Genomic DNA, 8,773 nt, shown 5'->3' on the forward strand with positions numbered 1-8,773 from the left:
TCATTCACTACATCTTTCAAGCTTTTTCTTTTTCATTTTGTTTCTAAGAAAATAAAATAACAAAATCTCTTTCGTCTCTGATTAATGATTAATGAATGGTGAGTATAAGCATTCTGAGCTCCTCTACAAATTTTTTGGTGAGTCTAAGCCTATAACTGAAGTAGGCCCAAATATTTTGTGTAACGAGCCCAACAATACGGAATTAGCCCAAAGTAAAAAGCCCAAATTAGAAAAAAATTAGCATTAAAAAAAAAATTAAATGTCGTTTTCAGGAGTGCCGAGCTTTTGCCGTATGCGGTGGCCATGGGAATGAAGTGATTGTTGTTCCCTGAGCTCTTAACATTCCAAAGGTTCACCTTTTACCCTATCTGAATTCCAATATTGAGTTCTATGTCTTTTTTGTTTTGAGGTTTTTCTTTTATACTTGGCAAGCTGAAAGAGTTGCTTTGAAATAATGAACTTTCACTGCCATTCAGAGCAGTGAGGTATGTTTACTGAGTTTCTAGGTATTCAATAGAGTGAATTTTTGAATGCCCCACGTTCATCTATGAGGAACTAACATAAACATAACAGAAGAGGAGGGAAGTAAGGAATTGGGGATGAGTGTATGTAGAATTGAGAATAAGGGGTTAAGGATTCAGTGATTCACCACTTTCTCAATTAGGATAAATAAAATCAATACAAGCATTTTCGATAAGCTCATCAATCATAGTCGTTTTAAAAGAGCAAGTGCTTTGAAAGATCAAGGGAAGAGTGGTTATGATGGATGTAATGATGATAGGTTGCCTAGAACATGTTTGTAGAAATGCCTAGATGAAAGTTAATGACTTTCAGCACTTTCTCTTTCTTTGATTGAGCACTTATATAACTAATCATGCAGTAATGTGTATTTGTGTTTGCAACTTTCTTTGGATGTCAAATATTTTCTAACTTTTTTGCTGCTATGTGATTTCCAGCATCTAAAGATCTATCTGCACAACATGTATGTTCAGTTGTGAATAGAAGCTTCTCTTTTACCCAAATCAACGATGGCTTTCTTGTTTCACAAATTTCAAGAGGTATCTCTTTGTTTTGTCTTATGTTGGAAATGGTCACATTTTACTGTAAATAGCCAAAAATATGTAGACATTACTATTTAATTGCTAATAAAAATTAACAATGAGGAGAAAATGTTAGAGATCAGACCACCTCCAATTTTTATATTTTTCATTTTATTTTCTCCATATTTTGTGTTGTTTCATGACCATTTAGTCTGTAAAGTTTTTAATTTCAAGGGTCTATAACAGACAATTGCATGTGGATTTTGAACATATCAATGCTCTGAAAGTGATGATGACTCATACCTTGGAAGTTTTCACAGTAGTTTGTAGCTCCTAGAGAGATTACTGTTTTATAAGTTATCTCTTGTATTGTGCTATACTAAATTATAATTTGCCTGTTGTCCATCATGTGAAACTCGCAACAACGATCTTGTTCTGGATTTGTTTCAGGCTGTAAAAACACTTGCAAAAAGCCCTACTTTTGCTAGGGATCCAAGGAAGTTACAGTTTGATGCTGACATTAACCGCTTGTTCCTTTACACAAGGTCTGTATTTCTGTTGTCTCTGTGTAGTCATGAATAATCTGTGTGCATTCATCATGAGTCAAACTCAGAATTTCATTCTCTCTTAATCATCTTACTTAAAGGCAGTGACACAGAATTGTTGACATTTAGTTTGGCTAGCAGCTTGATTGGACTATAGAACTTTTAAAATAGTTTTCATGCAGCATTAGAACAGATTTGATTCGTCGTAATACTTTAAAGCACTATAACATAATTATGAACATTTCTTCTCATGTAGACAATCAATGGGATTGTCCTGTTTTAACATCTTGACGTATTTTCCTCATGCAAAAGACTTAAATATCCAGCTACAATCTCTTGGGGAAGAATGCTGAAGAAGCAGATGCAGAGGAGATTATTGAAATGGCCGACAAAGCCTCTGTTGAGGTTCAACAGATGCAGGTGCAAGAAAATGTCCACTTTCAAATAAAGTCATTTAGCACATCCATGGATAAAATTCTTCTTCGGAATGAAATGGGGGTGAATGATCCTCTGGAGTTATCTCGACAAGAAAATGCCTTGCCTCACTGTGACAGGCATAGCGTTAGTTTGGGTAGCAAAGACCCACCTACTGACAATCTTGGTGAGATTTTTGCTTTGTTTTCCATATTCCCCTTTTTTTTGGTGCACACTCTATTTAGCGTTATTTTACTCATTGCTACTCATATCATACTGTGCCTATTCCTTTTGATCCCTGGCTGTATAGAAAAATAGCTAAATGTATTAACAAATTCTACCAATATTATTCACAATTTTCTAGCTTTAACCTGCTTATTCACTGCTTATTGATGTCCATTTTGCGCAGCTGTCCCTAGACAAAGATCATTAAGCCTAGCTGAAGTTTCAAAGAGACTAAAGGATCAAATTGGCTACCAACTTAATGTTAAACCTTCTCAAATATCTCACAAGGATGCTGGTCAAGGTCTATTTTTAGATGGTGCAGTGGATGTTGGTGCTGTGGTAGCCTTTTATCCTGGTGTAGTCTACTCTCCAGCTTATCATCAATATATTCCCGGATACCTTGATGAGCAGAACCCTTATTTGGTCACAAGACATGACGGGAATGTCATTGATGCCCAACCTTGGGGCTCTGGGGGCGACGAACAAGAATTGTGGAGTGGTAGAAAAATGGTAGTTAACAAGCCTGATATGGAAGGATCCCAAGTAGATAACACTGATAATTTTCTTGAGCGTAGAAACCCATTAGCCTTAGCTCATTTCGCTAATCACCCTGCAAAAGGAATGCTTCCAAATGTCATGATTTGCCCTTACAACTTTCCATTAACTGAAAGCAGCATGAGAGTTTACATCCCTAATGTATTATTTGGAAATACTGAAGTAAATACGAAGGCATTTGGCAACTTTTGGTTCAAATCTGGAGTTCCAAGAAATGGTGAATCACATGTCCCTACTCTGAAAACTGTTGTTTTGGTAGCAACTAGGGCTCTTCAAGATGAGGAGCTATTCCTTAACTACAGGCTAAGCAACTCTAAGCAGCTGCCAGAGTGGTATGATCCAGTGGATGAAGAATACTAGAATAGGACATTAGAAGATGGATCCAGTCAATGGCTATCAAGACCAAATAGTTTCCATGGTTATTCAGAATATCTGTATTTTATTTATTTATTATTTTTCGGCTTTATGAAGGCATATTTTGTTTCTATGTTGTCTCAAAAACACACACTAGTAAAATTCATGATTTTGATACTATCTATATATTAAGAACTAGTATTTTAACCTGTGTAATTCACGGGGCAACCAAATATCTTGTACCGCTAGTGTGACTAATTCTTAATCGATTTTGTAATTTTGTAAGATATGCATATAAATGAACTTTAATATTTAGACTTAAAACTTAAAAGATCGTATTACACAAATGAAATAGAAACTGGACAATTTTTATTACGCAGAGATGGCAAAAGCATTAAACCACTTCAACTATAATCAATGGTTATCACGATTCATGAGCTAACGGCTCTTCCTTCCACAACTAGTTATTTTGTTATATAGGCTCTTATGCAAGTATATTGTCAGCAATCAGCATGCTTTCATATGGTCCTATGAAATGTCCGCATAAAGGACCAAACAAGTAACTTAATACACTCTCCGCCCCAACTTGAAACTGGTTCACTCACACCAATCCATTTGCCGTTATGACAAGCCAATCTTGTTGCTCGCGAGCATCAAAATGACATTCAGATTCGCAAGACCAACAAAAACCAACTATTCAACTAATGGGAAAATATGGTCTACTTAACTAGTAGCAAGAAACAGCTAATGAGATCGAATTCAAGAGGCCTGTGATATGGCGGCGGCTCGAGCAGCACGCCTTTGGAGTGCCTTCAACCTATTTTCTTCCATTCGTGCTCTCTGCTCTTCTGTTATCTCATCTTTGCCAGACATGCTGGCTTCCTTATCTTGGATTACATTTGATGCCTCTTCAGTTGCAATGCTTTTGGACACTGCGTTGGCATCAGGCTCGTTCTGCATTGATTGAGATGGTTCCTGCAATAAAAGAGTGTTCCTCAGTTAAGATTTTGGCAACAATTCTTCTTTAGAAATACACAATTTACTCTATAGCTATTTGATTTTCAGAAAGAGAGTACATCACAAAAGGACGATAAACAAACTTCTATTTTGAAGAACTCAAACTTACTTCAGTGGCTGTATTGAAAAACTCCTCAATCATATCCTCTTGCATGTCATTAACATTTTGTGGTTCTGAAAACAAATCTCGTTCTTCATGATTTGCTTCCCCATTTACTGAAGATACATGAAGCCCCAAAATAAGAAATTAGTTAAGAAAAACAATATTGTCCATGTAAAAAATAACAAAAACTAAATAATTATTCCAGTCACAACATTACAGCAACGTTCTAGTGGATTATACAGAATCAGGCCACTACCCTATTTAGAGTATGAATCAAATGGAAGTTTTCTACAATTGTGATCCCACATAGGATTGATCAATTAACTCTGCATATCAAATTGTGAATTGGAGGAGCCTAACATTTAAGATACTAAACATGCTTGAAATCCAAACTTTCATAGGTAGTCCCCAATAATCATTTCCTGAATGTCATTAGCTAGTTGACTTGTTTGATAGTTGTTCCTAATTGCAAATAGTATCCATGTTCTATCAAACATTCTTATCTAATACTGCAAAGAGCAACATAGGTAGATACCTTGTTCTTCAGCTGGAATCTCTTGCCCGACAGGTGTTTCGTTTAATTTGGTTGGATCTCCACCATTTGCAACTCTTTCTCTCAAATCTCTAAGGCACATCTAGTTCAAGTGCAAATAACAATAACAATATCACAAATGTGAGTAATAAGAATCTATTTTATGTAGGGTGGAAAATTGGAAGTATGCATCATTCAAAACAACATCATCTACATTCAAACATACATTATCCACAAACATAGAAAAACAACACAGAACAACATATCAATCTATATCTAATTTACTCCCTCCATTACACAATATTTGTTACTTTGAAAATTTATATATTCATAACTCAGTGTATCCAGATCCAAAGTTACCTTGACGCGCTTAGTAGCAGCAACTTTCTCAACTTTGAGAACGAATTGATCAAAAGAGTAATAAGGTATCAGGCGAGAGTGCCATTCTGTGTACATCCGAAGTAAATTCCCCAAATCCTGAACCTAAAACACACACACACACACAAAGTGAGATCGAAAAAGCTTAAATTGATGCGGAAAATGAAAGTAGTAGTAATTGATGCCAAGGCAATGGGATTATTACCTCATGGCCGCGACCGCGGTATTTGAACTCGCGAGGGAAGTAGCGAAGGACGTAACCGAGGCCGTCGTCGGAGAGGAGGAGATCCGGCGTGAGCTTAGGCCTCGATCTGGGGACCTTCTTAGGCTTCTCCGCGGATTTGGAACTGCCGGCGGAAAATCTGGCTCCGCCGCCGGAATAAGGCTTGGAGGAAGAAGGAGGAGGAGGACGAGGAGGGGGAGGATTGCGATCGGCGGAGGAATGCGGGTTTTGGTCGGGAGCAGAAGAAGGGCAGTCGCGAGACCAGTGGCCTGGTCTGCCGCACTTGTAACAACCTGTTGCCGACATCTCTCTCTCTCTCTCTCTTTCTCTCTGAATTTGGTGATCTTCAGAGTTCAGACTCAGATTCAGTCACACTAACAAGAACTGGTTAAGTTTATTTTGGGGTTTTTCTTATCTTCCTTTTCGCGGGAAATGGCGGGAAAACAAGGAGGGAATTTCCTTTTCTCTTTTTTATTTTTTTAGAATTTTATTTTCATGTATAAAGAATTTTACATGTTAGACTATGCATTTAAATAATTTTTAAAAAGGTACATTTGTAAATTAATTATTTTGAATTTAAAATTTAAAATTTAATTTCTAAAAAAATCCAAATAATTGCAAATATTTGTCATTTTTTTGTCATATCATAAATTAAATAATTAGTTATTCAAATATAGGGATGACAATATTACCAAAATTCTTAGATATCCACCCAATTTCTATCCACTCGGGATGGATAATTACCCGTCTCACACCGAGCGGGTTCTTGAGCGGAGTGGAGTATGACAGTTTAAGTTAATTTAATTTTATTTGTTAAACTTTAATAATTTTAAGGGCGAGTAAGGGTAGGTTAGTGTTTAACTTTTTATGAGTAAATAGAAGCAGAACAAATTCGATGCGAATTATTGTAAAATAGAACAGTATCGAGTAGGACAAAAATCTGCCCTTATCCGCACCATTGCCACCCCTTATCAAATAACGTAATTTGTCTAGACATATATGATGATTTTTTAGTAATTAATAATAAAATATAAAACTATTTATCTTCTTTTTAATATATAAAACTAATATTTTTTCTGGGATCTATAAACGTTATTTAACTATTTGTATGAATAAAAGTGTTTCCTTTGTTAAACAAAATAAAAATAATAGAATGTAATGTCATGCAATATGCTTCGTCACTTTACCCAAACTTTGATTTGACAAGAAAAAATGTAGTTCAAAATTTTATTTTTGTCACTAAAAGTATATAAGTTGAATTGCATTGGATTGAATCCTTTTTTTTTTATATTGTTTTAGCGTCAGTGACACAAATAATTTGTCAAAAGCGTACTGTAAAAAAAAATATTCATAAAAATATAATCTACGAGAGACATTCAGCGTCTGTGTTTTGCATACAGCAATATTAAAATAAAAAATCGAGATTGAACCCCTGTAGTCCGGAATTTTTGTTTTGTTTGAATGGGTTTTGATAATCCAAACACAAACTCCTTGCCGGAGAAAATGGGACAATGATTGTATAGAAAAGGGTAAACTACCAAAATCATTCTTAATTTTAAAGTAGGTCAACAAAAATAACGCTAAATTTTATATTTAATAAATGGTTTATATATATATATAATCCAAAATTTTATAGATACATTTAGATAATTATTTAAAAAGTATATAAAAAATTATATTAAAATTTGTTCGTGAAGATGACTTCCGGATGGTCCGGGTGGTTCGTTGGAGGAGATGAGAACGCTTTGATCAGGATCTCGCGGGGTTCTGAAGTGCCGGGTAGCCGAGCTCTTGCTGTGGAAAAAAGGGGGGGGCCACCTGCAAAGACACTCCGACGTTCTAGTCAGCTAGTGTGCAGGCGGGGAAATGGTTAGGTGGGAAAATGTGACGTACCTTGGGGGAAGGGCTGTCCTTCCCCTTATATATCGTGTCAGACGTGGGCCCTGTGGGGGTAGGCCCACTTCCTCCAAGGCGTTTCCCCACAGCTACGGATGAGCTGTGCATGACGCGTGTCAGAGTCGGTTTGGGAACGTTTCGCCCAACCGTTCGGGTCGGGTAGTGCTCAGGCCGGGTCGACCCGCTGAAGTTTGGGCCAGGCCGTTACAGTGCCCCCACGCGCCGACAATCGACCGTATGGGTCGTTGGAGGCGAGTTCTTTCTCTCTCTGTTGTCACGAGGTCGATCGTTCGTGTGGGGGACGCGCTACTCGTATGCGTGCCCGTTCGCAATTCGGGGCGTTCTTTTGTCGCCTCGTTTCTCGCGAGGGGCATTAAATACTCATTAAGGGTTGAAAAAACCCACGCGTGCAAAGACGGTTCTGCCCCCAGGCCTTTCGCGCTTCCACTAAAGCGGTTTTAAACAGTTTTACGTTTTGCTCTTCTTCTACTTGCTTTTCTGATCATATTGCTTCTTCCTTCTCCCTGCGCTCTCATCACTTAGAAGTTCTTCTCATTGTTCCAGTGCGCTTCGTTCTTGTCTGACTTTTCTCGATCATCCAGGTAACTACTTTTTTTTCTTCTGCTTCGATGGTTGTTTGCATGTTTGTTATGAGCATTTTTCCTGTGCTTGCTCTTTCTTGTTATTCATGGACGCATTTTCATATACGCATTTTCTTTTTATCGACTATGGTGTGCCATGGGGGGTTTGTGTTATTGTTCTGGTCTCGGTTTTGTTTGGTCCCCCTTGTGGTCATGGCACGTGGGGTTTCTTTGGGTTTTTCCTGGCTTCCGACCTCACGGACTAACCGCGCGGTGCCCCCACTGTAGGTATGCCTCGTGTTGTTAGCCGAGCTTCTAGCTCCGCCGCGGGTTACGACCCGTATGCGTGGGTGGTTTCCGACCTCAGGAACTCTCCCAATCAGATGGGTGAGGAGGAGCTCACGGAATTTCGCCAGGCCGAGTATCTTTGTGGGGGTACCGACGAGGAGGCGAACTATGACGTTTATGTCCCCGCCCCTCACGAGCGGCTTTATGAGATTAATTTTAATGCCCCCGGATTGTCGATTGGATCTGGTTTTACAAGGCCATGTTCACTCAGGTTGGGGTTCGCATCCCCTTTTCCCCCTTTCAGATGAGCCTCCTAAATCGAATTTCGGTGGCACCATCTCAATTACATCCGAACAGCTGGGCTTCCATCCGCTGTTTCGAGATGGTGTGCGAGTACTTAGAGCTGCCGATCTCTGTCGACGTCTTCCTCTTTTTCTTTAATCTAACGAACCCTTCGAAGGAGGGGAGACACAAGAAAGGGTTCATGTCCTTTCGGTCTGCCCAAGGCCGGAGGATCTTTGGTTTGTTCGAGGACTCCTACCATGGGTTCAAGGACAAGTATTTTAAGGTCCGCCCGGTCAAGGGTCGTCACCCTTTTTGGTTGTCTTTGGAAAAGGAACGC

The 8,773-nt window shown here is 38.5% G+C and overlaps 2 protein-coding genes across 4 annotated transcripts; one reads left to right on the forward strand and one right to left on the reverse strand.

The window, feature by feature from the left end:
- Positions 1–270: 270 nt before the first annotated feature.
- Positions 271–3,372, forward strand: LOC107477200 (uncharacterized). 3 transcript variants are annotated; one of them, XM_016097182.3, is made up of 5 exons: positions 271–350; positions 957–1,058; positions 1,491–1,585; positions 1,912–2,186; positions 2,409–3,372. In XM_016097182.3, exons 2-5 carry the CDS (start codon positions 1,029–1,031, stop codon positions 3,137–3,139), a joined length of 1,131 nt encoding a protein of 376 aa, XP_015952668.1. In that variant the 5' UTR covers positions 271–350; positions 957–1,028; the 3' UTR covers positions 3,140–3,372. The 3 variants fall into 3 exon arrangements, with proteins under 3 accessions (XP_015952668.1, XP_015952670.1, XP_020993171.1); XM_016097184.3 differs by lacking the exon at positions 271–350 and adding an exon at positions 357–485; XM_021137512.2 differs by lacking the exon at positions 271–350 and having other exon boundaries at positions 1,008–1,058; positions 1,898–2,186.
- Positions 3,373–3,480: 108 nt separating this feature from the next.
- LOC107477201 (uncharacterized) lies at positions 3,481–5,750 on the reverse strand. Its single transcript, XM_016097186.3, has 5 exons — positions 5,369–5,750; positions 5,146–5,268; positions 4,789–4,888; positions 4,260–4,366; positions 3,481–4,108 (listed from the first exon to the last, which is right to left on the reverse strand). Exons 1-5 carry the CDS (start codon positions 5,690–5,692, stop codon positions 3,893–3,895), a joined length of 870 nt encoding a protein of 289 aa, XP_015952672.1. The 5' UTR covers positions 5,693–5,750; the 3' UTR covers positions 3,481–3,892.
- Between the last annotated feature and the right edge of the window lie 3,023 nt (positions 5,751–8,773).

The sequence above is a fragment of the Arachis duranensis genome, chromosome 3 (genome assembly GCF_000817695.3).
Source record: "Arachis duranensis cultivar V14167 chromosome 3, aradu.V14167.gnm2.J7QH, whole genome shotgun sequence".
NCBI classification, from domain to species: domain Eukaryota; kingdom Viridiplantae; phylum Streptophyta; class Magnoliopsida; order Fabales; family Fabaceae; genus Arachis; species Arachis duranensis.

What these genes read in the sequence shown, in the direction of transcription:
- LOC107477200 (XM_016097182.3), top strand. Translation starts at nt 1,029, where the DNA reads ATGGCTTTCTTGTTTCACAAATTTCAAGAG. An exon ending in CGCTTGTTCCTTTACACAAG is followed by an intron (nt 1,586 to 1,911) that starts GTCTGTATTTCT and finishes TTAAATATCCAG; the next exon opens with CTACAATCTCTTGGGGAAGA. An exon ending in CCCACCTACTGACAATCTTG is followed by an intron (nt 2,187 to 2,408) that starts GTGAGATTTTTG and finishes CATTTTGCGCAG; the next exon opens with CTGTCCCTAGACAAAGATCA.
- LOC107477201 (XM_016097186.3), bottom strand. Translation starts at nt 5,692, where the DNA reads ATGTCGGCAACAGGTTGTTACAAGTGCGGCAGACCAGGCCACTGGTCT. An exon ending in ACCGCGGTCGCGGCCATGAG is followed by an intron (nt 5,269 to 5,368) that starts GTAATAATCCCA and finishes TGTGTGTTTTAG; the next exon opens with GTTCAGGATTTGGGGAATTT. An exon ending in CTGCTACTAAGCGCGTCAAG is followed by an intron (nt 4,889 to 5,145) that starts GTAACTTTGGAT and finishes CACTTGAACTAG; the next exon opens with ATGTGCCTTAGAGATTTGAG.